This window comes from Ailuropoda melanoleuca, chromosome 1 (genome assembly GCF_002007445.2).
Source record: "Ailuropoda melanoleuca isolate Jingjing chromosome 1, ASM200744v2, whole genome shotgun sequence".
NCBI classification, from domain to species: domain Eukaryota; kingdom Metazoa; phylum Chordata; class Mammalia; order Carnivora; family Ursidae; genus Ailuropoda; species Ailuropoda melanoleuca.
In genome coordinates, this window is record NC_048218.1 from 103197043 (window position 1) to 103222240 (window position 25198).

At 39.5% G+C, this 25198-nt stretch overlaps 1 protein-coding gene across 5 annotated transcripts; it reads left to right on the forward strand.

The window, feature by feature from the left end:
- The first annotated feature begins 1917 nt into the window (after nt 1–1917).
- On the forward strand, nt 1918–25015 carry CCNL1 (cyclin L1). 5 transcript variants are annotated; one of them, XM_019802995.2, is made up of 11 exons: nt 1923–2596; nt 2898–2972; nt 3458–3567; nt 9295–9415; nt 10499–10563; nt 12296–12395; nt 12502–12606; nt 12703–12844; nt 13266–13377; nt 13495–13593; nt 24478–25015. In XM_019802995.2, the coding sequence occupies exons 1-11, from the start codon at nt 2294–2296 to the stop codon at nt 24500–24502; spliced, it is 1257 nt and encodes a 418-aa protein (XP_019658554.2). In that variant the 5' UTR covers nt 1923–2293; the 3' UTR covers nt 24503–25015. The 5 variants fall into 5 exon arrangements, 3 of the variants coding, with proteins under 3 accessions (XP_019658554.2, XP_034519821.1, XP_034519832.1); XM_034663930.1 differs by lacking the exon at nt 24478–25015 and adding an exon at nt 14315–15172 and having other exon boundaries at nt 1933–2596; XM_034663941.1 differs by lacking the exons at nt 1923–2596; nt 2898–2972; nt 24478–25015 and adding exons at nt 5342–5414; nt 14315–15172.
- The last annotated feature ends 183 nt before the right edge of the window (nt 25016–25198 follow it).

The following is a 25198-nucleotide window of genomic DNA, read 5'->3' on the forward strand; positions in this document are numbered from 1 at the left end:
GAAAAGATATCAGGAACAGAAAAAGGAACCCCTCCTCCTCCCACAACTCCCTCCTATGTTTGTGAACTTTAAATATCATGGACCTAGAGAGTAAAATATATTATAAAATACATCAAGACATCACCAAGTCAGCTTATTGGAGGGGCAGGGTGGGAAGAGCCTCTAAAGAGGAAAAGAATTTCCCTTAAAAAATATATTTTTAAAAAGATTTTATTTATTTATTTGACAGAGAAAGACAGCCAGTGAGAGAAGGAACACAAGCAGGGGGAGTGGGAGAGGAAGAAGCAGGCTCCTAGCAGAGGATCCTGATGTGGGCCTCAATCCCAGAACTCCAGGATCACGCCCTGAGCTGAAGGCAGACGCTTAATGACTGCGCCACCCAGGCGCCCCCAATTAAAAAATATCTTAAAAGTAAGTTAAATTATATTACCCTCAGATCATTAAAAAATACAGGCGGTGATTTCACTGAAACTCAGTGTTTCAATGAAGCATATTACCAATTAGACTTTTTTTTTAAATTTGAAATAATGGCAGAGTTCCTATGTATCACTGATCCAAATTTCCCCAACACTACTATTTTCCATAACCACAGGTTATCAGAACCAGAAAAATAGCTTATCACCAATTAGCTTTTGAAGATTCCAAAGTTTTCAAGGTTAATAGTATTTTTAAATCCCTTGTGAATATTGGGAAGGGGAATTTCCTTAGAAACAGCCTGGTCAGAAAGGTCAAGGAGATGATGGGCAGAGAGGTTAAGTGCTTTAGCCAGCACCAGAATTACACTCTCTTTGAGTAGTATTTCTTAACTCTGCCTGAACATACCAATCACTGGAGGATAGGCAAAAATCCAAACACTGGCTGGGCCCACCCTACATTAATTACACCAACCTCTGCAGGTAAGGCTCAAGCATCAGTATGTTTTCAAAACTCCCCAGATTCCAATTCACAGCCAGGGTTCAGAACTTCCCATGTAGGAATTTACTAAATAAAACTGATTTAATGCTTTTTTTAAAATGAGGTTTCTGAGTATGTTTTGCTTTGGTGACATCATTGACAAATACCCAAATGCATTTAAACTTCCTTTGCTCTGAAGATCCAAGGTTCAGTGCACTTTTCATAATTAAACAAAGTAAGCCTTAAACCCGAGCTATGTAATAGAAAGATGGTGGGACTTCTCATCCCTAGCCAACCATCTCAGAGGTTCAAGTGTGGAATAAAAAGAGTAAACCAAGATCTACTCATTTTCTTCCAACTCTAGACTCTAGTAGTTTTTATCAGTATCGTTAATTTTACTCCAAATTTGAGGAAATTCTGGGAATCTAACATCCCCGAGGGAAAAAAACACAAATGAGACTGACTGATTTCTCCCATTCTGCCTAATTGTGGTAACCAATATGAATACATTGACCCCAAAGTATAATCCAATTACCTCTGTAAAGTTCTCGCCCTATTTTTGGAAACCAGGGATTTTCCAGATAACTGTAAACTGTGGCCATATCACTGACTCAGGCCAGAGTTTCGGAAGAGAACAGGCGAAAGCAGCCTCTCTCCTGGTCATTATGAACCCTTCGCCTTACTTCGATACCACGAGGAATTACATGCTCATCGGACAGCTTTTTTTGGGGGGCGGGGAACCAAGGCAGTTCACATTCGTGTTTTTTAAAAATACTGTAAAGCAGCCCTCTCCAGATTCCTTGCTCGTCACTTTAAATTACAAATTGGTCCGCGCAAGACAGCAGAGAAACCGCTTCTACCCGCCAATGCTGGCGAAGGTCGGCCCTAAGTTTCCCTTTGTACCCGCTGAACTCCGCCGCGCAAATGCTAAGTTAGGAGGGCGAGAGACGGAAGCAAAGAGACGCATGCTCTAGACAAATAACCGAAATCGCGCAGGGATTATAGCAAATTCTGCCAACTCTACTTGGGGATAAAGTAGCTTGTAAAGTTCCCTTATTACACTTGTGTCTAATACTATTAAAAGCGCGGCGGCTAAGACCTGTTTTAGCTAAAGAGACGGCCTCCTCGACCACTCCGGAGCCCCAGCCGAGAAGTCACCAAGTGACAGGACGATCCCACACAGCAGTCCGCGGCTCCACCGGCGGCGCAGGCCTAGGTGAGGCCTGAAGGGACTAGTTGGCGCGCAGCAGCCGGGCGTGGTGACGTCAGGGCGGAAGCGTACGCTGCGTGAAGCGGCCCAGAACCCGGCGATCACGGGAATATCCGTAGCGCCGAGGACGCTGGTTAGTCTCGCTCCGGGTTCCGGCTGCGTTGGGCGTGCGTGCAGCTCCCTGAGACTATGGCGTCCGGGCCTCACCCGACCGCGACCGCTGCCGCCGCCGTTTCGTCGGCCGCCCCGAGTGCGGGCGGCTCCAGCTCTGGGACGACGACCACGACGACGACCACGACGGGAGGGATCCTGATCGGCGACCGCCTCTACTCGGAAGTTTCGCTCACCATCGACCACTCGCTGATTCCGGAGGAGCGGCTTTCCCCTACCCCGTCCATGCAGGACGGGCTCGACCTGCCCAGCGAGACCGATTTGCGCATCCTGGGCTGCGAGCTCATCCAAGCCGCCGGCATTCTCCTCCGGTTGCCGCAGGTCAGTGCGTCGGCCCTGGGCCGGCAGAGTACGCCTCCTCTTCCCCGCTGTCCCTTCCGCATCCCAGTATCACCGTGTCTCGGCAGAGTGGGGATGCTTCTTCGGGCACTCCAGCCACGGGTTCCAGTCGGATCCCGGGCGTGTCGAAGGCAGGGGGGGCGCGGAGGCGAAGGGAGGACCCGGCAGCGAGCAGTTCTCGGCGGGAGGGGGAGGGGGAAACGAGCGGCGGCACAAAATGGCGGCTGCGCCTGGTGCGGGCCCGCCTGACCCCTGCGCCTCCGTTCTTCTCTCTTGTCTGCAGGTGGCGATGGCTACGGGGCAGGTGTTGTTTCATCGTTTTTTCTACTCCAAGTCTTTCGTCAAACACAGTTTCGAGGTAAGCATCGCGGGGGCGGGTGTGAAGGGATTTCTTCATCCGGAAACGGGAAGGAGGGGGTAGTGTCTCCAGCCAGCTTTTCCAGAAAGGGAGTGGTTAGTTTAGGCCTTTGTACCTAGTTCCCACCAACCGTGAAGCAGAGAGTTTGGAATGTGTTTGAAAACTATAAAGCATATCTTGAGCCCAGGTGTCCTCTTAGCGAAAATTAACATTTTAACCAAATTCAAAACTCCGGGAATGAGACTGAGTTTGACTCTGGATTCAAAATTAAGATTAAACAGTAAAAAAGAAAACATAGTATTAGCATATCTGCTAAGCCTGCGGCCTAGAAATGCCCATTGTACGTTTATTTCACCAAAAGTTGTCCCAGTTGTGTCCTAAAATTTTTTCATCAGAATTAAACTTTGAGAGGGGGCACTTTTTCCTAGTTTTACTTGCTAGTGCTATAGTCTAACAACCTTTTATTGGATTGTGGGTTATTTCAGATTGTTGCCATGGCTTGTATTAATCTTGCATCAAAAATTGAAGAAGCACCTAGAAGAATAAGAGATGTGATTAATGTATTTCACCACCTACGCCAGTTAAGAGGAAAAAGGTAAGATTGGCATTATTGAACACAGTATTTCTTGCTGCTACTGTATTGTGCACCAATCATCAAATCAAAACATTCTTTCCTCTCAAAACTGATGCAAAGGAAAACCAGCTTTAATATAGGTGTTAAAATTCACATAGGAGCTCACTAATACTTAAATCAATTTGAAACAAACCACAATTAACCAGCTATCTAAAGTTTGTAGAGGCAGTTGCATTTATGGACAATCCTAACAGTGCTGTGAAGCCAGTCCTGGGGCTTAAGATTAAACAAGAAAGGGAATACGTTTGGCTCAAGTGTGAGTGTATTCTGTAAGTTATTTTCCCCCTTCCCCTCTCTTGGAAGACTGAAGGCTGGAAGTGTGGACACTGCAGTTCAAGTTATTATTGTGGCAAAGTTTTGTGTAGATGTTTTTCTACTCAAAGTCCCAGTTAATTCTTTATCAATTGAGGTTGGCTTTTGTTAGAATACTTCTCAACATTGAACTACGATATATCGCATTATACCGGATCTGAAAGGACTGCAGGATGATAAAGGTTGAAGTTTGAAGTCAAAGGGATTAAACAGGTATTTTGTTTTGGTCAGATACAGTATCAGTGAGTGGGGTAGAGAAATAACTAATTGATTGGGTTACATTTAGATAAAGCCCATTTTATTTGATCTCGGAAGAAGTAAGAAAATAGAGACCAAGTAGTGTTGTCTTACAGATTTTGTGGCCACATTACAACACTTTATGTGGACCTATGTGTTCATGTGAGGCAGTGCCAAAAAGTTTTAGTTGCAGGGCTTCCTGCATCTAGAGGTGACTTCTAGTACATGCTGCAGAAGGATATACTTGGTGTAGATTAGTTTTTGTGTTAACTTTTTAAAAAATTGTGGTGATGTTAGATAACTTACACTGTGGGTGTTACTTTTAAAAGGATTTTAAGTTGTTGGGGGTTGGGTGTCAGTTAGTACCAAATTAGTATCTTATGTGAGTGGTTGTTATTGGCTGATCTTACAAGTTGGCAGTAATGGAACTATCCAGAGACAAACAGTAATCTTTAGTCTAGTTACAAAGTCTGAAACATTGCTACCCATATAGTTTTCACAGCATTTTTCAGTTTTCTTACATTCTTTTTCTGCCATCTTTTCTCTTTCATCCTAACCATGTCCAGGGATAGACTAATTTTTTATTTCATTTTAAAATATCTTTTAGCTTCTTGGTGAGGAATCCCTGGATATTGGGAAGATTTCAGATTGGTATTTAGTATGGTCTGAGCTAAAATTTGTTTTTAGATATATAGCTGATTCTTCAGGGTGCTTAAAACAAAATGACAGTAATAAAAAGCTTTTTATCCTTAGTCAAAGGATTCTGTTTGCCTAAAGGAGTTTCTGTCAGTACTCATTGAATCATTGAGCCACCTATTGTATTATCACTTAACAATGGTTATCTACTTTGAAGTTTTTCTATGAGACTTAGAGTATTCTTCCTTGATGTCAGAGTAGGTCTTTTTAACCATAAAAACCTTGGAATTTAAAACATCTCACCTGACTGACTGTTGTGTCTGATGTAATAGTGTGTTTTGGTCATTATTACAGAGAAATTGACTTTGTCTCGATCTTACAAGTCTGATTATAGCATGAAATTTAAAAGGAGTTGTTAATTGCATGGAAGCCTTTTTTTTTTAAAGCAGGATGTAAAAGTGTTTCTATGCATATTACAAGTTTTCTCAGACACGTAACTTGTATATGTTATTAACTTCAACTCTTTTTTCCCTTGCAACCGACTATACAGCGACCAGCTACATTTACCAAAGCCTGGGTGATGTGGAGTGGTACATAGAGATGAAGCTGTCGTCATGGCAACAGTGAGTGAAGTATCGAAAATCCCCAAGGAGAAGCCAGTGCTCTGAGAATAGGTCACTGGAATCGGGGAACAACAGGTTGGCCACTGGTGAACCATTTAGAAAAACTCCTGTTTCTTGTTATAAGCTTTTGTCTTTGCTGTCCAAGTTATTAGAACTATAGCTTGGTATGTTTTTATGTAGAGTAATATCACTAGAAAGTACTACAGTATTACACTTCAGTTAGTTAAATAGTGTATTAGTTTATCTTAATGATACTCTGGTTTATGCATAGCTTTAAATTGTAGTGTGATCTTGGTAATTACAAAGGAGGCATCATTTTTGTAGCCTTAAGGCATTTTTCAGTCCTGATTACACATTTGAATCACCAGAGGAGCTTTTAGAAAGTACCAGTGCCCAAGTCCTGTCCTGGATTATTTGATTCTCCCCCTTCAATTTTTTGTAGTTTCATAATTACCTAAGCTCAGAATAAAAGGCTGAATTGAAAGGGAAGGTTGTCTTTTTAGTAGTTTCCAATTTTAATTTGCTTTCGAGATGCAGCAATATATTTCCAGAAAATTAAGCATTTTCCGTAATTGTAAGAAGCCCACATGCATCCTCGAAGGCTTCTCTAAAGGCAAACCTTCAGACTGATGCAACCACTCATTGATGACTGTGGTGTGGTATTTTCACCATGTATACAGTTTAGAGATGAAGTTGGAAGGGTATTAAGTGATCTTGTCATTTAGTCCAACCTCTCTGTTCATTTTAGTGGCTCTAAAGGTGTGGTGGCCTTCAGTGTGTGTAAACACTGCTAAAGAAGGAACATTCCTTTGGAGTAGGCATTACACACTTCTGTATATTGAACAACAGTCTGGCTCCCTGCAATCTACTTAATCTCATTTTTTAGTATAGTCTGTTGAAGAGCTAGTTCCAAATTTTCTAGGTCTTTGTACCACATGAGTGAGACTAACCATGTTTGGATCTCCTATTCCTTATTATTTTTTCTTTTTCTTCCCCGCCCCTGTTAAGTTGTGTTTCATCTAAATTAATGATGCTGAGGAAAAGTTATTCTGAGAGACCAGATAGACTTCCAGTGACAAAAGCCTAAGATTTCCTGTTAAGACTAAAATTTGAAAATTGTTCTTCTCATTTCATTTGAAAAATCTGACAAACTCTAAAATGGGAGAGGTAGAGTTAGGTTTGGTTGGTTATTGATAATGAAAATTTTTTTTTCTCCAAGTAGATGAAAGTTCTCTTTTTATGAGATTTAAGAATGTCACCTAAAACTTACTGGAAAGTTTACCAAATTGGAGATGAAGAAAGTCTAGCAAGCCTCAGTTCAATTTTATGTGCTTGCTGCCATAGGCAATACCACTTGATACTTTGTTAACAAAAGTAAGGGAACCACTTGTTTAGACAGTTTCCTTTAACCTTTTCTTACTGCTGACTTAAGGGGACACATTCTCCTTCTGATACAAAATAATCTTTATAAGGTAATTTACATACCTGTTCATTGAACCTCCTTGATTTAAAACCAATTCTTAACAAAAAGAAGTTAGCAAATTACATACCTACAAAGTTATTAACTTTCAAATCTAGGTAACAGAAGGCCTAAGCCAGAAGTTGAGTATATAGTTGAATTATAGTAAATAATGAGTTTGGTTTCCTTAATTGGGTTTTGGTGTTCACTGGGATTTTGATACACAAAGAAGGGAAAATAAAGATTGTGGCAGAATAAATGGAAAATAACAATTCATTTAAGCAGAATTAATAAGTAAGCCTGATTTGGGATCAGATAGTACCCATTATTCAGAGAAGTGTTTAGTTGGTTAATTGCAGAGAAAACGAATTTTAACAGAATGTTAAAGGCAGCTCTTAAAGCAGGCTTAGCAAAAGGTGTACATGAGTTTGCTCAACACAAAAAGGGGGGAAATGAGAAAACTGATTTTTTAAAATTTTGTTTTTAGGACTGTAAACAGTTTACGGTCTGAATTACAGGGGGTAAAGAGTTAGTGGTAAAGAGTTACGGATACTCTATTTCCTAATACCTGTTGAAGGAGGGCTATAAAATGACTAGTCTTGAGAGTCTGAGGTGTGGATTTGACTTTTTTCCAAATTTCCTGTTATGGTGATACACCCTGAAAAATTAAAAACCTTAAGATTTTTGGGTTACATTTTCATGTGTACATTGATTGCTCTGAAGTTAATTTTTTCCCAAAGAGCAATTAACTTGTAGTCTGTTGTTCTAATCAAATAGATTCATTGTTATCCCCTGTCCAGTTGGGGGCCTCATTCCTCACACTTTCGTAGCTGAAATGGGAATTGAACTGAGGGAAGCCAGTTTTCAGCATTATTTAAGTAAGCAAGTTTCCATCTTGTCAGGTTTGCCAACTTTATTGTTTAATGTAATTTGATAAAAATCCTATTGTATGAAATAATTTGAAATAGTCTAATAAGCATTCCAGTTGCTATAATTTTAGATGGATGTAAGGAAGGAAAATAAAGCAGATTTTTAGATAATATGTCACTACGGGGCTAGTTAACTGCAGCTCATTTCATATTGTTTTCCAGTATTCAAGTGGATATATTTAAATATGAGCTTACATTTTTCTGAATTTGGTGTGCGTGGTAAAATGAGTTGTAAGTTGAGGTAATATTCAAAATGACTATCCTTTAAAAACAGATGGTGTATTCTGCCCAGAGTAAAAACTCTTGAATATTTTGGCTGAAAATAAATTCAGTATGGGGAAAAATATTTAAATGTTCTCCCCATATAGATACCTTATAATCAAAAATACTTATTCTCCCATATATATATATACACACACACACACATACACATGCACACACGCACACACACACCATATAAACATGTCTTAATGAAAATGTACTTCCTGGTGGCTGGATCTAAAAATGTATCAAATGAAGGACATTGGGAAATGAAAGTCCACAAGTCCTGACCGAAAACAAACTTCTTGAGAAGAAACCGGTTTTGAATTTCAGATTTAAATCAGATAGTCTTTTAATTGAGCATGCTATTTCCAAAGCATTGAACCATTGATAGCTTCCTGTGTTACGGCTTTAAGAAGCTATCAGAATTTAGTCTGGCACAGAGACCTTGAGTGTTCTTCTGGTTCCTTCATTATGGTCTCCCTTCTCTTTTACATTGCATTCTAAAGAAAGTTATTCTGCCTAATATCGACAACTCAGACCAAATTTAAGCTTAGTTTTATTGATCACACTTTTAGTTTTGAATCTGATGTTTAAAACATTTCTTTTTGTAATTGAGCTGAGTCTTCAGTTTTCAGATTTTCTTTGACGGTGGATTCTTAGAACAGTTTGTTTAAGCAAATTGTCCACTTAGGGGAATCTGGATTAGCTACCTACCATTTTTTCCTCTCTGATTTTTACTTTGGCCATGAACTACACAAGAGTTGATATTTTAGAAAACAAATGAAATCATAATAATCTATGAAGTCTTTATAGTAAATATTTTCAAGAGCACATTAGTTTTGTCATTGGAAAGAGTATGGAGACTGATGGGGTTTGTGATGATAAACAATAATCACTTAAGTTTATCTATGTATATATATATATATACACACACACACATCTAAAAGATAATCATGAAAAAGATCAGCGAAGGCTAGATAGAAGCATTAGAGTGAATAGAGTGAATTTTTCACTACAGCGTCAAGTTAGTTTCTGTAGAAACTTAGTTGAGTGTATGTTTATTTAGCATAACTTGGACAGCACAAGATTAATGCTTTAACTTGTTTGCAGGAGTTTAAAAAGCTGGTTTCTGTTGCCAATAGTTGGTTGGAAGGGAAAATGGAGATGCCACAAATAAAATTTTTTGGATGTGCAAAACAGTTTTGATTTTATTTCTTACAAACTATAGGACTCCAAGCCCCCTGATCCTTGATCAGAACTACATTAACACCAAAAATCAAGTTATCAAGGCAGAGAGGAGGGTGCTAAAGGAGTTGGGATTTTGTGTTCATGTCAAGCATCCCCATAAGGTGAGTTGTAGAGGGCAGAAATTACATTCGTAAGTATTAGGGTTTTTCTTAAAATTATGTCTTAATGAACTTATATTACAGTTATTTTTGAGAGTTAACCTTGGTTTTAAAAAGCATTCTTTATAAATTTATCAGTAAAATAGGAGTCAAAAGACTTGGGTTCTAATCTTCACTCTTCATTGTGTGGGCATAGAGAAGTTCTTTTTTTCTGCTGTGGTAAACCCAGTTTCCCTACCTGAAAACAGTGAAGTACCTTATTCCTAGGAGTAAATAATACACATCTGCAGAAGCACGTGGCACGCTACCTGTCGCACAGTGAAATGTTCAAAGCTTGGTGGCTACTCTCTGTTACCGTTACTGTACCTTTATTAGGTTTCTCCAGTATCTCTCTTGGCTTACATATGATCATAAGAGCACAGTGGTTACCGTATGGGTGCTCTGGGAACAGGACTATCTGTGATAGAAACTTGTCTCTGCCATTAGTTCTGTGACTTTGGCAAATATCTCTGTTCCTCAGGTTCCACATCTTCAAGATTATAAAATGGAAATAATTGATTATACAGGTCCAGAGAGCTCCGACTTGAACTGTGGTGGAGCTATTTATATGTAGAATTGATTTATCACACTTCAACATAATAAGCTTCATTGCAGAAAGAGTAGTGTTTACTTATTTTAATACCCACTGTATTACATAATATACTCATTGTGTAACTTTAAGAACCTAGTCTACGGTTTCTGGACATGGAGGAATTGTACCCTGGGAAATTAAGTGAGGTAATCTCCTGCCACAGTGCCTGTCACATAGTAAAGTGTTCATGAGAAATTAGGTATTGTTTTTAATTGATTTAACTCTCATTTTTTTCCTGTGCAATTTTGGATCGTATTTGAAATTTTTATAGAATCTAGTAGCATAATAACCCACATTGCCTGTAATGTACATTTTAGGTTGGTCTGTATTATCTGTGCAGTTTGTGGAAGAGTTAAAACTTGCCCCTAACATTTCAATTACTTGTAGTCGTTGAACTCTGTACTCTGAAAGACCCACCAAGATGCTAAATTGAGTTTTTTTCCCTTGTCCTTCAGATCATTGTTATGTATTTACAAGTCTTAGAATGTGAACGTAATCAAACCCTGGTTCAAACTGCCTGGTAAGTTGCTTTTTTATATTTTTCTCTAGCCAGGAAAACAGAAGCAGAAATAAAGTAAGTTTCATTTTCCCTTTACAAAATAATGAGAGGAGTTTGTTTGGTGCTTTTTGTTTTTTTTGTTTTTTAACCAAAAGGTAAATAATGCTTATTTCTGCTTCCTGTTTTCTTGGCTTGACTAATTGCTTTCAATGGAGAACTCAATTTAACTTTGTTCTTTTTTCTACTCTTTAATTAAAGGGTAGTCCATGATGGTAAGTCATAGAACTCTGCCCTCTGCACTTCAGCCCATGACCTCAGGATGGCCTGATTGGCTGCCCTGCTCTCCAGCCAATCCAGTGCAAGCTCTGATCCGAGATTCACTGAAGTGGTCCATATCCATCTGGCAGCATCTTCTAGTTCTGTCGGGGTGTCAAAAGGATTTGTATATTTGCTTCTAGAAGTAACTATTCAACATGCCTATGTATATAATGTCTACCTGTACCTATCAAAATGAATAGTTCATTTTTGATAGATTTGTTGTCCAGCCATTATGAATTAAATGATTTTTTTGTTAGGAGTTTGACTTAGATTTCTATTTTTAGTATGTATAGCATGGATTCTACCAAAGAAAACCACAACTTGCAGCTTAAAATGGGCGCCATTCCCATACTGGATGAATGACAGCTGCTGGACTATTGAGGCAATAATAGAAGTAGATTTTTAAGAGAGATGTTAATATTAACATAAGCACTTTAGAACTTGGAGTTTTGACATGAAGATGTTTGATTTGGAGGGCTGGCTTATTTTAAGGTAAAACAAGGAATTTGGTCCAGCTACACCTACTTTTTCAAGACTGTTGATGATGTGCAAGAGTTAAGTAATTTTTATGTTCTGGACTTAATGACTGACATGCTTCTTTAGTATTCAGTAAATACTAGTAATACTAGAAAAGTCTAATTGCTTTTATGATATGCATGACATTTTTAATATATTTTTAATATATGCTCTATAAAACAAGCAGTTATTTCATGGGTAAGGATTTTTAAGAAATAGTCTTTTAGTTTAACCTTTTAAACAGTTTGTGAAATTTCTTTAATACTTTAGGGATATTGTGGGGAGGGTTCACTAATAAAAAGTCCAGCAGTTTATTAACTGAAGTAGCTTATTGTTTTGTTTATACTTATCACCAAAAGAAGGTATGTAAACAAGGCTGTTTTGTATATTTACTGCTCTTCCCTACCTACATTTTCTGAAGTAGCTGAGAGTTCTTAATATAACTTGGTGAGTGCTTACTGAAAATGCCTTTTTACCCCTGTCACAGTATTTTGAGCTTTTGAAAGAACTTGGTTGACACGGCTTTTCATTGTGGATAAAGGAGAGATGGTCAATAATTAATGGCTCGAAGTATTGTTGGAGTGGTTTATCATTTCTGAAACTAGTTATGTCAAAATTGACTTTCAAAGCATTGCTTTTCATAGAAGTACATAAAAACTTCTAAAGTTCTATTTGGAATAATACGGAATTATTTTTAAAGGACTTTGGTCATATATAGGAAAACTGAAGAATGGTTCTAGTGTTAAATTCTTAATCTCTTACTGATTTTCGAGTTAAGAATTGTTATATGCTAGAATATGAGGATATGAATATAAATATGAGAAGAAAAAAGAATAAAGTAGATTGAGTCTCCAATTTTACTAAGCTTCAGAAGGACTGTTTGTTTATGTGCAAAGCTTATGGTTGAAATATTTTTCAGGAATTATATGAATGACAGTCTTCGAACCAATGTATTTGTTCGATTTCAACCAGAGACTATAGCATGTGCTTGTATCTACCTTGCAGCTAGAGCTCTTCAGGTAGGTATATATATAGCCTGTTCTGTTCTATAGGATGAATCACAAGAATTAGTAGTCCTGATAAAAACTGAAATTTGATTTAAACCATGCTGTTTTTATGGTTCAGATTCCATTACCAACTCGTCCCCATTGGTTTCTTCTTTTTGGTACTACGGAAGAAGAGATCCAGGAAATCTGCATAGAAACGCTTAGGCTTTATACCAGAAAAAAGGTAGTTGTTTACTCATGTTTGTGTTAATACTTTTTAAGTGCTAGGAGTCTAAACTTAACACAAGGGAAAAATACTAACTTCATTTTCTTCCATCAGCCAAACTATGAATTGCTGGAAAAAGAAGTAGAGAAAAGAAAAGTAGCCTTACAAGAAGCCAAATTAAAAGCCAAGGGGTTGAATCCCGATGGAACTCCAGCCCTTTCAACCCTTGGTGGATTTTCTCCAGCCTCTAAACCATGTAAGATATATTCAGATTTGAAATGATTTGGGCACTGTAGGTGGGTGATGATTAGAAAGCTTTAGCATTTAGGGGTGCCTGGGTGACTCAGTTGAGCATCCAACTACTAATTTTGGCTGAGGTCATGATCTCAGGGTCATGAATCCAGCCCCACGTCGGGCTCTCTACTCCGTGCAGAGTCCACTTGAGATTTTCTCCCCCCCCCCATAAATATATATATATATATATATTTAAGGTTTAGCATTTAGTAGTGGCATAGAAACAATGATAAGAGAAGTTATTACTGTTGTCTCTTAAAATCATCAACTCAAGACTAATACTTGAAAGCATGGTACTTTGAGTTACATTTAGAAACAACTTTTTGGCCCTCTGTTAAATCCCAATAGGTAACATTGTCTTTTTTTTTTTTTTTTTTTTTAAGCCTCGCCAAGAGAAGTGAAAGCTGAAGAGAAGTCCCCAATCTCCGTTAATGTGAAGACCGTCAAGAAAGAACCTGAGGACAGACAACAGGCTTCCAAAAGCCCTTATAATGGGTGAGTATACTTGAGTTAGAAAACTTGTCTAAGGAATCTTTTATGTGTTTAATTTCTAACATACTAAACATGTATCTAAAATAATGGGTTTGTATGTGTGTGTGTTTTTTTTTTAAGTGTAAGAAAAGACAGCAAGAGAAGTAGAAATAGCAGAAGTGCTAGCCGATCAAGGTCAAGAACGCGATCACGTTCTAGATCACATACTCCAAGAAGACAGTAAGTAAACACTCTCAGAGAAAGCAGTCTTATTTGGAGTAAGGTTCCTGCTTATTAAAAAAAATTGAACATAGGTGTTTTCACAGTTGGGCTAGATATAGTTTTTTAACATGAGGTGTAAATTACGAAAAATGAGTTTGGAAATACATCCTGCCTATATGTGGCTTTTTTGTTTTGGGGTGCTGTAGCTTACGAGCATTCTGTTCTGTCTTTGCCCATTTTTTTGAAGATTGTAGGGGTTGGCCATAAAGTGCTATTGTGGAAAGCTATGATATCCTGTTTATAATGTGTGAAAATAGTCGTTCAGTTTCAGTTAGAAAATACTATTTTATTAAACTGTTAATTAACAACCAATACTCAAGTTGATCATAGCCAAAGAGTCTTTCCTAGTGAATTTTGTAATTAGATTGCTAGCTGCTTGTGTCTGTTCAGTGGCTCTTTTGAGCATGTGTGAGATACTAAATAGCATAGCTATCCAGGACACTTTGTAAAAATTACTAAGTACTCTTCTCTTTGCCATATAGACATACAGTACGTTTAAGATTTGTCTGATACAGGGTGGATGAGAGTTAGTGAGGGGTAGGGAGATTTAATGAAAGTTTTCTGTCTGGCCTGTACTGCTGCAGGTCAATAGTTTTGTGTTGAGCTTATTATAAGCACCACCAGAATAATCTGTTCCCAGCAGAAACTGAATCTAAACCTCAAATTTTTATTATCTAAGTTACAATAATAGGAGGAGCCGATCTGGAACATACAGCTCAAGATCAAGAAGCAGGTCCCGCAGTCACAGTGAAAGCCCAAGAAGACATCATAATCATGGTTCCCCTCACCTTAAGGCCAAGCATACCAGAGATGATTTAAAAAGTTCAAATAGACATGGTCATAAAAGGAAAAAATCTCGTTCTCGATCTCAGAGCAAGTCTCGGGATCATTCCGATGCTGCCAAGAAACACAGACATGAAAGGGGACATCATAGGGACAGGCGTGAAAGGTCTCGCTCCTTTGAGAGGTCCCATAAAGGCAAGCACCATGGTGGCAGTCGCTCAGGACATGGCAGGCACAGGCGCTGACTTTCTTCTTTGAGCCTGCATCAGTTCCTGATTTTGCCTATCTACAGTGTGATGTATGGACTCATAATCAGAAACATTAAAAGCAAACTGATTAGGATTTGATTTCTTAAAACCTTCTAGGTCTCTAAAACACTGAGGACATTTTCTTTTGGAAAGAACTATGTTTTTTTTTTGTTTTTGTTTTCTTGGTTTTTTTTCCCCCTTCTTTTTTGGTTTTTGTTTTTTTTGGGGGGGGGGGTTTGCACATTAAAATGCCCTAGCAGTATCTAATTGAAAACCATGGTCAGGTTCAATTGTACTTATTATAGTTGTGTATCGTTTATTGCTATAAGAACTGGAGCGTGAATTCTGTAAAAATGTATCTTATTTTTATACAGATAAAATTGCAGACACTGTTCTATTTAAGTGGTTATTTGTTTAAATGATGGTGAATACTTTCTTAACACTGGTTTGTCTGCATGTGTAAAGATTTTTACAAGGAAATAAAATACAAATCTTGTTTTTCTAAACTGCTTCAAATATCTTATTTAAATAAATTATTAAAGAGTAAAATTTTAATAGTAAAGTGCCTGTACTGATTTTCTGACAAACCTATTCTTCCATTAGTTATGGTTTGAGATTATTAAATGCAGCTCTTATCTGCACTGGGAACTATTGTAAAAGTCTTTGCCTCATATATGCAAGAAACAAACGGGAGTTGAGCAACAATGTAATTTTAAATGTTATATTGTAGCACTAAACCAGTCTTCAAATCGAAGTGTTTTTGCACATAAATAGTGCTTAAAATTAACTTAAGAAATGGTTAAGTCAGCTGCCGTCTTGAACAAATCAAAACTTCTAAAATGACAGTAAATCAGACCCAACTATTGACCTTTAAATGTTTTTCTTTAAATTAGATATTTAGTGATGATTTTTATCTAGGCTATGAGGATTCAGTGATAAAATGCGGCTCCTCTGGACTTGGCTAGGGCTAATGAAGTCTGACCACAAAGAAAATGAAATTTTGTTGAAAAAGCCACAAGTCCTTATATTCAAATGAATACTTTTTAAGTTACTCATATTTTTTCCTAATAATTTGGAAGTGAATTTAGAAATCTTTTTAAAGATTTTATTTAGAGAGCATAAGCAGGGAGGGACAAAGGGAGAGAGACAAACTCAGATTCCACGGGGAACCAGATGCAGGGTGGTCCCACACTCCTGCATGACCTGAGCTGAAAGCAAGAGTCAGATGCTCAACTGACTGAGCCACCCAGATGCTCCTGAACTTAGAAATCTTAAAAGGCCATATACGATTTCATTATTTTATAGTTAAAATAGGTTATCCATTAATTTTTTTAACACAACCTTGATACCTTGATTATTAGTCCACTAGACTTGGCTCCAAATAATTTTTGCTGTATCAAAAAATGACATACCCTCAAAGATACGAAGATTGGCCGTCACTAAGGATGTTAAAAAGCTGCTGAAGATGATTCCAAAGACAAACATGTTCACTAGCGGTGGGCAGTGGGGCTGAAAAAAAGAAAAACGGCAAATATATTGAAGGAGACAAGACTCATGTGGATTTCAAAATGTTAGGTGTGCTACTTAAATCAGTTCTATTTCTTAACTAGAAACTAACATGGCCTAGCATGAGAGAGTAACTTCTGAATGGGGGTGAACAGTATTGAGAGTTCTCTCTATATATGATTTTGTAATACATATTGCTGAACTATAACTGTTTCTTAAGAGCCTAAACTATAAACAGGAAACCGTTTATTTCCTTTACAACACAGGCATTGAAGAAAGGCAAAGGCAAAAGTTAACAAAGGCCCTAATGTTTAACAAATTAATCTTGAATTCTTCATAGTGCTTAAATTTTTACCTGCTTACTCTTGTTTGGAAAGAGTGCCGTGGGTGAGGTTTTTGAAGATGGAAGATGCAGAGAACACATGGTTTCCCCTTTCACTTTGAATAAAATACAAACCCTTAACTCTGGCTGTACGTAATCCCCCTTGTCAGCCTCTTCATCAACCAACCTCTTTCTCCTCCTCAGATATGCACAGCTATTCCTGAGCCTTTGCACTTGTCTTTCCTACTTGGGATGCTCTCCCAAATCTTACATCCTAGCCTTCATCATCCGTGAGCCCTTCTCTCCACAGGGGGCTTCTTTCAAGCCCTAACTGAAACAAGCATCTCTGGACACCGCTCCCGTTATGTTCTATTCCTTAGCACTAATTTTTTCCTAATACACTATCTGAAATTACCTTATTTTACTTTATCATTGACTCTCTTACTCATAAGCTTTAAGAGAGCCGCAAAAAGCAGTTTATTCATTGCATGCCCCTCACCTGGTCCTACAACTGTGCCTGACCCCCAGTAGGACGTATAATAAATATTGAGGAATGAATCAATTTCACTTACTTCTAATTCTCTGAGTGACATTTTTAAGCCCTCAGCTTTCAAGTGTTCTTTATCCAGCTGCCCCTCTATGAATGTGTGTATTCCTTTCACAGGGTTTTGGTTCCTGGAGATGATAGTCAAAGGGGGCCAGAGACCTATAAACAACAGCCTAGAGGTAGCAAACTGGTAGGCCATGGCCAAATCCTGGCTTGTACATGTATTTGGCTTGTGCAATATTAATTTTAAATGAACTGCTTCATTTTTTATTGGAAATATTCACATAAAAACCTTAACTTCCAGCTTCTTTTAAAAAAATACATGAGCTCCACAATCCCTGGCAGCAACTAACTGACTGGCCCCAAGTAGCTCTCTGGTTGGGGTGCACACACTCCAGTGCATTATAGTTCCTTCTACTCCCTCTTAACCACAACACTGAATCCACTAAAGCCAGGGTTCAATTTGCATTAATCAGTGTACTCACAATGGTATTTTTTTTTAATCCTGCTGCTTTTGCTCGTTGATGTTACCTGCCTGGTCTTTTTGCAGTAGACCCCTGACATCACAGAGAATAATCCAAGACCTACACAAATCCCCACAGCTGTGAATGTGGCAGTTTATATCAGATCCTGGGTCAGCTGGAAATCGGACTGTTCCCTGTGCCCAAGCTCTCTACTGGCTGACCACTGTTCTAGGGTTAACCTTTTCAAACCGGAATTCCCATTTGAGGAGCTTCTGCATTGCTGGAGCACTTGTGAAAAAGCTCCGCAAGTGGGTTCTTCCTGTTTTTATACGGTGCATTTGACACGTCAGATCTCTCTACAGAGCACAAGGCACATCATAAATCTAAGTCACAATGTGGTTCAATATTTTTCACCCTAAATTACAAAACTAATTTTCTGCTCAAAATGTATTATTTTCTTGGACCTTTTCAAGCAAACCAAGTTTTATTCATTTAACAATTGCTGCAACATGGATTAACGATGTACAATGATGTCATGTTGAAACTGGTTAGTCCTGGCAGACAATATTTTCCACACAAGTGAAATTAAGAGTCAGTCAGCAAATGAATTTTTGACTTACTTGAAAATAGTCAAATTGCAAATGTCAAGTGTCTGCTATAATTACATTTAACCTGATGAGGGCTACCATGATAGGTTTCTACCTAGAGAAATAAAGGTAGGGAAAGTCCTGATGGCTAGATAAGTGGCAAATATCCACATATAATTAATACTTGCTTGAAGGGTACTTGCTTTCCAGTTGGAGGCAATTTTTTAAGAAGCCAAATAACATCCAAAGTAATACAAATAATATCCAAAATAACCTTCAGTATAGTTTAGGGCCAAGCAAGCAGTATAATGAGTGCTGAGTTTAAAGAAGGAAGATGGACCTCTGTGGCCTAGAGGACCCTGGAAAGTGTTCACAGAGAGTAAGGAGCATGGGCTGGCCTGGGATGGGAAAGGGTTTGAAAGGCTAAGAAGGAAAGGCAACGTAATACTGAGGCAGCATATGGGGTAGAATCTGGAGTGCAGGGCGGGGGGTGGGGGGGACACCGGACCTACTTGGCCAGAGAAGCTGGTGCAGGGAATAGTGGACTCAGAAGTCAGACTGCTGGAGATCAGTGTTTAGCTCTTCCACTTTTATAAAATTTTGTACACGCTGCGTAACATCTCTAAACTTGCATTTCCCATCTGAAGAGTTAGTCATTCAGTCAATGTTCAGTAAGTGGTATTACCTTATTAGCATCACCAGAGCTTGTGGGTGCCAGACTAAGATGTCTTGTACACCAGAGAGCAGGTGGGTGACTATTAACTTCCTAGGGTTGCTGTAACAAATTACCACATACTTGCTGTCTAAAAAGAAATGTATTCTCTCACAGTTCTAGAGCCTACAGGTCTGAAATCAAGGTGTTGGCAGGGCCGTATTCCACTTGAAGGTTCAAGGGAAGAATCCTTCCCTCTTTCTAGCTGCTAGGGGTTCCCAGTCATCCCTGGCATTCTGTGGCTCGTATTCCATGGCTCGTAGCTGTGTCACTGCATCCTCTGCCTCCGTCTTCACATGGCCTTTTCTCTCTGCATATGTCCTCTCCCCTCTTTATAAGGACACTAGTCACTGGATTTAGGCCCGACCCTAATCCAGTATGGCCTCACCTAAACTAATTACATCTGCAAAGACACTATTTCCAAATAAGGTCACATTCTAAGGTTCTAGATGGACATGAATTGGGAGGGGGGCAGGATTCAACCCACTACAATGACATAAGAAAAACAAATTGAAAGAAACTGAAGTGAACATTTTCTAACTTTCATTTTGAAATAATTTCGGATTTATAAAATATAAGTTACAAAAATAGTACAAAGAAATTCTGTATAGACTTCACCCAGATTCCCCAAATGTTAACGTTTTACCACACTGACTTTATCACTTTCTCTCTCTGTACATGTGTGTGTACTGGATTTTCTGATATGTTTGAGAGTAAGTTGCAGTCATGATGTCCCCTTACCTGTATTTCAGTGTATACTTCCTAAAAATAAGGACATTTATCTTACATATCCATAGGATGACTATCAAAGTCAGGAAATCAAAAAAACTATATTGACCTAATCAAATATTGCCAGTTTCCCTCTAATGCCCTTTTCTGGTCTGGGATCCAATCTAGAATCACATATTGCCTTTAATTTCCTTTCTTCTGAAATAGTTCCTCAGTCTGTCTGTCTTTCATGACCTTGACATTTTTTGCTTTGGGGAGATTTATTTTTTCCAACATTATAGCTTGATAAGTTTCAAACCTCTAAGGAAAATTAAGAGTAGTACAACCAGTACCTTTAAATTCATTACCCAAGTTTCATTAATAGTTATATTTTGCTACACTTGCATCATCTAAGTATATATATGTAGACACATATTTTTGTTTTCTGAACCATTTAAGTCACTTCACCCTTAAATTACTTTAACACGTATCACCAGAGATCAAGGACATTTGCCCCCATAGCCACAATTCAGTTGTCATCACACTCAGGAAATTTAACATTGATACAGATATGTAATACACGGTTTATGTTAGAATTTTCCAGACCGTTGTAATTGTTGTTGTTTATAATTGGGGGTTGGTTGTTCGGTGGAGGATCCAAAGATTATATATTGTATTTAGTTTAATGTCTCTTAGGCTACGTTAATCTAGAAAATTCCCCATAATTAGATCCATGTTAAACATTTTTGGTAGGTACACTATATAGATGATACTGTGTTCTCAGTGTATCACTAACCGGGAACACATCAATTTGACCCATTGTCACTGATGTTAAGTTTGGTGATTTGACTAAGGTGGTGTCTACCAGAGTCCTCCATTGTAAAGGTACTTTTAATCTATACTCGGTGGGGTTATACATGAAGGCTGAGTGAATTTCCTGTTCCTTGACAGTTTTCACCAATGGTCTTAACCTGAATCAAATTTTTTTGTTTTGTTTGTCTTTTACTATTGTAGTTGGAAAATGGTGATTTTTCTATTTCTAGCTGCTTAAACATTTACTGGTTGGCACTCTTCTATGAAGAGAGCCTTCCCTTCATCTCTTATTATTTCAAGTATCTACAGACTCATAGATTTAAACAAAATTCCACGTGTTATAATTCATTCCTCTCGGTATTCATTGTGATGCTGATATCATCCCAAATTAGGCCAGTGGAAACTCCCGTAAGCTAGCTCCTTTGACCTTTCGATATGTCCCCATTAGTTTTGGGCATTATGTTACTTTCTTGTACAACAAGAAAATCCAAGCTCACCTTGTACTTTCAACTGCTTCAACCCCGGAACAAGGCTTTCCTCTAAGAAGTTCAAGTTCCTGTTAGTGAGGGGCCAAATTCTGGCATAAGGGATGCTCCTTGCTACTCGGTGTCATTGTTTCCACATCCTTTCATATGAAACCTCCAATTCTCCATCACTATGGGGTTCTTTTGCCCCTTCCTCCCCGTGTGAACCAGTGGCTTTGTAGAATGTCCTTTAATTGAGGTTTGCTCAGTGTTTCCTCATGATTAGACTTGGGTTTTGTGTTTTTGGTTGGACACGACAGAAGTGAGGTTGTGCTATTCTCAGGGCATCAGATTAGGAGGCATGTGCTGATTGGTTCCGTTAATGGCGGTGTTCACTTTGGTCCTCCATTACGGTGGTGTCTGCCCGTGTTCTCTACCTCAGTGTTACTAGTTCCCCCTTTGTGATTAATAGTATCTTATCGAGGAGGTGCCTCGAGATCACATAAATATTGTTTTCCATCGTAATTCTGCCTACTAATTTTAGCATCCACTGATTTTAGCCTGAAACATTTATTGAGAATGATTTTCTAATTCCAGCATTCCTTCTACATTTATTCGTTGGGATCCCACAGTAAGGAAGAGCTTTCCTGTCTTCGTTTATTCATTTGTTTATGTATATCAGCATGTACGCATCTTGTGGGTCCTAATCCATTACTATCATTTATTTTGTTATAATTATCCCAGATGTGGACAATAAGAATCACTTTTAAGCTAGTTCCTGTGTCCTCTGAGATGAATATTTTTTTAAAATTTATTTTAGAGAGAGTACACGCAAGGGAGCACAAGCGAGGGAGGGACAGAAGAAGAGGGGGAGAGAGTATCTTGAGCAGACTCCATGCCAAGGGTGGAGCCCAACACAGGGCTCAGTCTCATGACCCTGAGATCATGACCTGAGCCGAAATCAAGAGTTGGACACTTAGGGGCGCCTGGGTGGCACAGCGGTTAAGCGTCTGCCTTCGGCTCAGGGCGTGATCCTGGCGTTCTGGGATCGAGCCCCACATCAGGCTCCTCCGCTATGAGCCTGCTTCTCTCTCCCACTCCCCCTGCTTGTGTTCCCTCTCTGCTGGCTGTCTCTATCTCTGTCAAATAAATAAATAAAATCTTAAAAAAAAAAAAAAAGAGTTGGACGCTTAACTGACTGAGCCACACAGGCACCCCTGAAATGAATATTCACATGTGTGACTTTCCGAAAGATTCACAACAATTGTACGTTCTGTAGGAGGGTGTCGTGAAAAGCCCTTGGGCTTTCTCATCAGCACTGGCTTTAGAGGAGACAGAGTGACTTTCAAAGGTCAAGGTCACTACAATGCCAATGTATAGGGCTTCTCACGACAGTTTCCTTTTGGCCCATAACAAACTTTCTCACCCATGATCAGTTCCATACTCCCAACAGTCTCTTCTTTCCTTACAAGAACATTTTAGTTTGCAGTATAAATTAGTAATAAGTACTTCTGTCCCTTGGAGGTCACTTTTGGCTAGATGTGAAAGAAGATTTCTCTCTAAATCTCTTACCAGCTGACTGGCAAGACGTACTCTGAACACAATAAGGATTTGTCTGTTTCCAAAGGAACACTAGCGTCTTTAGACGTGTCTACTTAAGCCTCATTTAAATCCTTAATCCAGATTTGAATTCTTGATGACAACTCAAAGGGTATATACCTTTGCCAACTTCTTCTGGAAGAAAAATAAAGACAGAGACACCTATTTACATAAGCACTATGTTTCAGGTGCATATCTGGTTCACATATGTTAACTCACTTCACATCTTTCAAAAAACCCTATATGGTTTGTGTTGGGGGGAAACTCATGAAGAGGTGATTTCACACAGCTAGTAAGTGGTTGAGCCATGGTTCAAACCCAAATACTTTGTTCCAGAGTCCACATCCTTAACCACTATGCTGTGCACCAACCTGCATGGATTTACTAGAGTCCCGTTTTAATGAAATCTTTCTATATCCAAGCCTGGAATCATTGGCTTCTTTATAAAGCATCCACATAATGAGATTTAACATCATCAGAGGTCTTTGGAGGTCAGCAGCAGATGCTTCTTATCAGCTGTGTGCCACTGGGAACTAGGCCAGAGGAGCCATGCCTATGCCCACACCTGAGCCCAGCCTGACCTCTGTGGCTGTAGGCTGGCCAGGTCCTGGGATCAACCCCAGGAACCGAGCAGCTTCACCACCACCCTGTTCAGCGTTGTACTCAGACAACGTGAGGCCACCAGCTTCTCCCTGCTTGGCCTTTGCTTCCCAGAAGCAGTAGCAGCTTGCTTTGGAAGATGCTTCAACTCATCCCCCAAGGTACCTGATAAGGCTCCTGACCTTTCCTCCTTGGCAGGGGGTGGTGAGAGGGGGCAAGGGTCCTGGTGTGAGACTGGCCTGCATGAGAAGGCCGGTGCTCCCGCTCAGTGCTGGGTGGCTTTGGGTAGAACTGCTTAACTCCATGAGCCTGAGTTTCCTCACCTGCGGTGGGCAGACAATGATAACACTTCCCTGGCACGAACGTGCTGAGAATTAATGATGCACATAAAGGACACGGGCACAGGGTAGGAGGTACTTGGTGGATTTTACTACTATCATTTCCTTAAAGGTAGAGCCTAATACCCAGAGTAGCTGACCCTGATGTCATGTCCTCGGTGGCTCTGTCCTTTTCCCCAAACTCTAGTGCCTCTCACTGCCTGTGTTATTCCTTGAGCAATGAAAACACATCACTCAATGCTGGCAGGTGTCATCTCTTGTGCCTGGCCTAATTCTCCAACTAGACTCCAATCAGGTCTGGGACTGTCCTTTACACCTTTTCATATCCCTAGTCTTAACCAAGGACCCAAAACAGTAAGTGCTCGGTAAATGACTGCTGATGACAGAGACTAACGGAGGTTACTTCACAAGGATTTATGGAGTATTTACCAAGTGTCAGGCAATGGGCCAGGCTCTGAGAAGAGTGAGGTGATTAAAACCCAGCCAAAGGAGCTCCTGCTCTGGCTAAAAGTTCCTGCTAAGGCCTAGAACAGGTAACACACCTTTCCAAGCATCCAGTTTCCAGGGAATGACTTTCTCTGTTGAGGCGGTCTGGTTTACTGTGTCTCAAACAAGAGGTAAAGTCAAGTCCACAGCCCAGAGCGTTTTCACTGCCTTTTCACTGTGGAGAGTACATATGATGGCATTTAGGGACGTCACAAGCTGTTTTTGCCACCTGCTCCATAAGACCAGCCCAGCAGCCCCTGGCCTCACTGGGGTTAAAGGATGGTGAGCACAGAACACAGCTCATGCTCTCCTCACCACAAGGGGTCAGTGCAAGACCGCACAGGCTAGAGAAGTTGGTCAGTGATGGACTCCCTCCCAGAGACTCATTCCAGCCATGCAGTATTTGAATGATTTGTTCTGGGGTGGGGTGGATGAAAAGGGAGAGAATGGGTTGGAAAAAATGAATCTGTTGAATTCACAAGTTGCTACAGTCATGAATTCAAACAATGTTTGACTATTTTTAGTGAAAAGAGATCAGGTAATTTGAGGGTTTTAGAAAACAAGCACTGTCTGAAAAACCAAATGATAAGTGAAGAAATACTGTGCATTAGCAAAAGCATTACTCTTTCATTTGCAAAAAGAAAATGACTTTTTTCCCTCCCCAGGAAAAGGAAGGCCTTCAGAAGTTAAAAGAAATGCAGTTTACTGACCAAGCCCCCCTCCGCAACAGAAAAAAGAACCTTCCCTCTTATCTGGGTTCAGAACTGGCAAGCAACCTCAGTGTGGGCACTTCATAAATATTCAGTGACGATGAAAATGTCGACAGTGCGAAGAAACCGTTTTGTTATTTCAAGAACCCTTCTGAAATGCCAGTGATTGAAGCAGGATCTTGACTATCCTTTGCAAATCTTGAACAAGAAAAGCCCAGTTCAGCTGGTCACGTGGAACAAAACAGAGCAAGCACAGTGGATTAATCTCTCCCGCAGTCTGGGGTTGTGACAATTTTCAAAGAGCAGAGCAAACTGAAGCAGCGGGTTGGATTGTAAATAACTACGCCCAAAACACCCCAAGCAATTGGGATTCAGTGTCTCCACCTTGTAGGGAAACAAGCACCTCATTTTACTTTGCACTGGACACACAGGCTGCGCCTATGGACAAAAACGGGTAAAGTTGGCACTGGGAGTGCCAGTTCATTCTAGTCATCCTAACCCATCCCTATCATGATGCATCAGTTGAGCTGAGGGACATTCAGAGAGAACATGGTGAAACCAATGCATTGGTATGTTGCCCGGTCAAGGTCTGCTTGTTTTGGCCCGGGTACACCTGGCCTTGGCCAGTGTAATCTTGATAAACAGAAACCAATACACCTCAGTAACCACTGCCCAG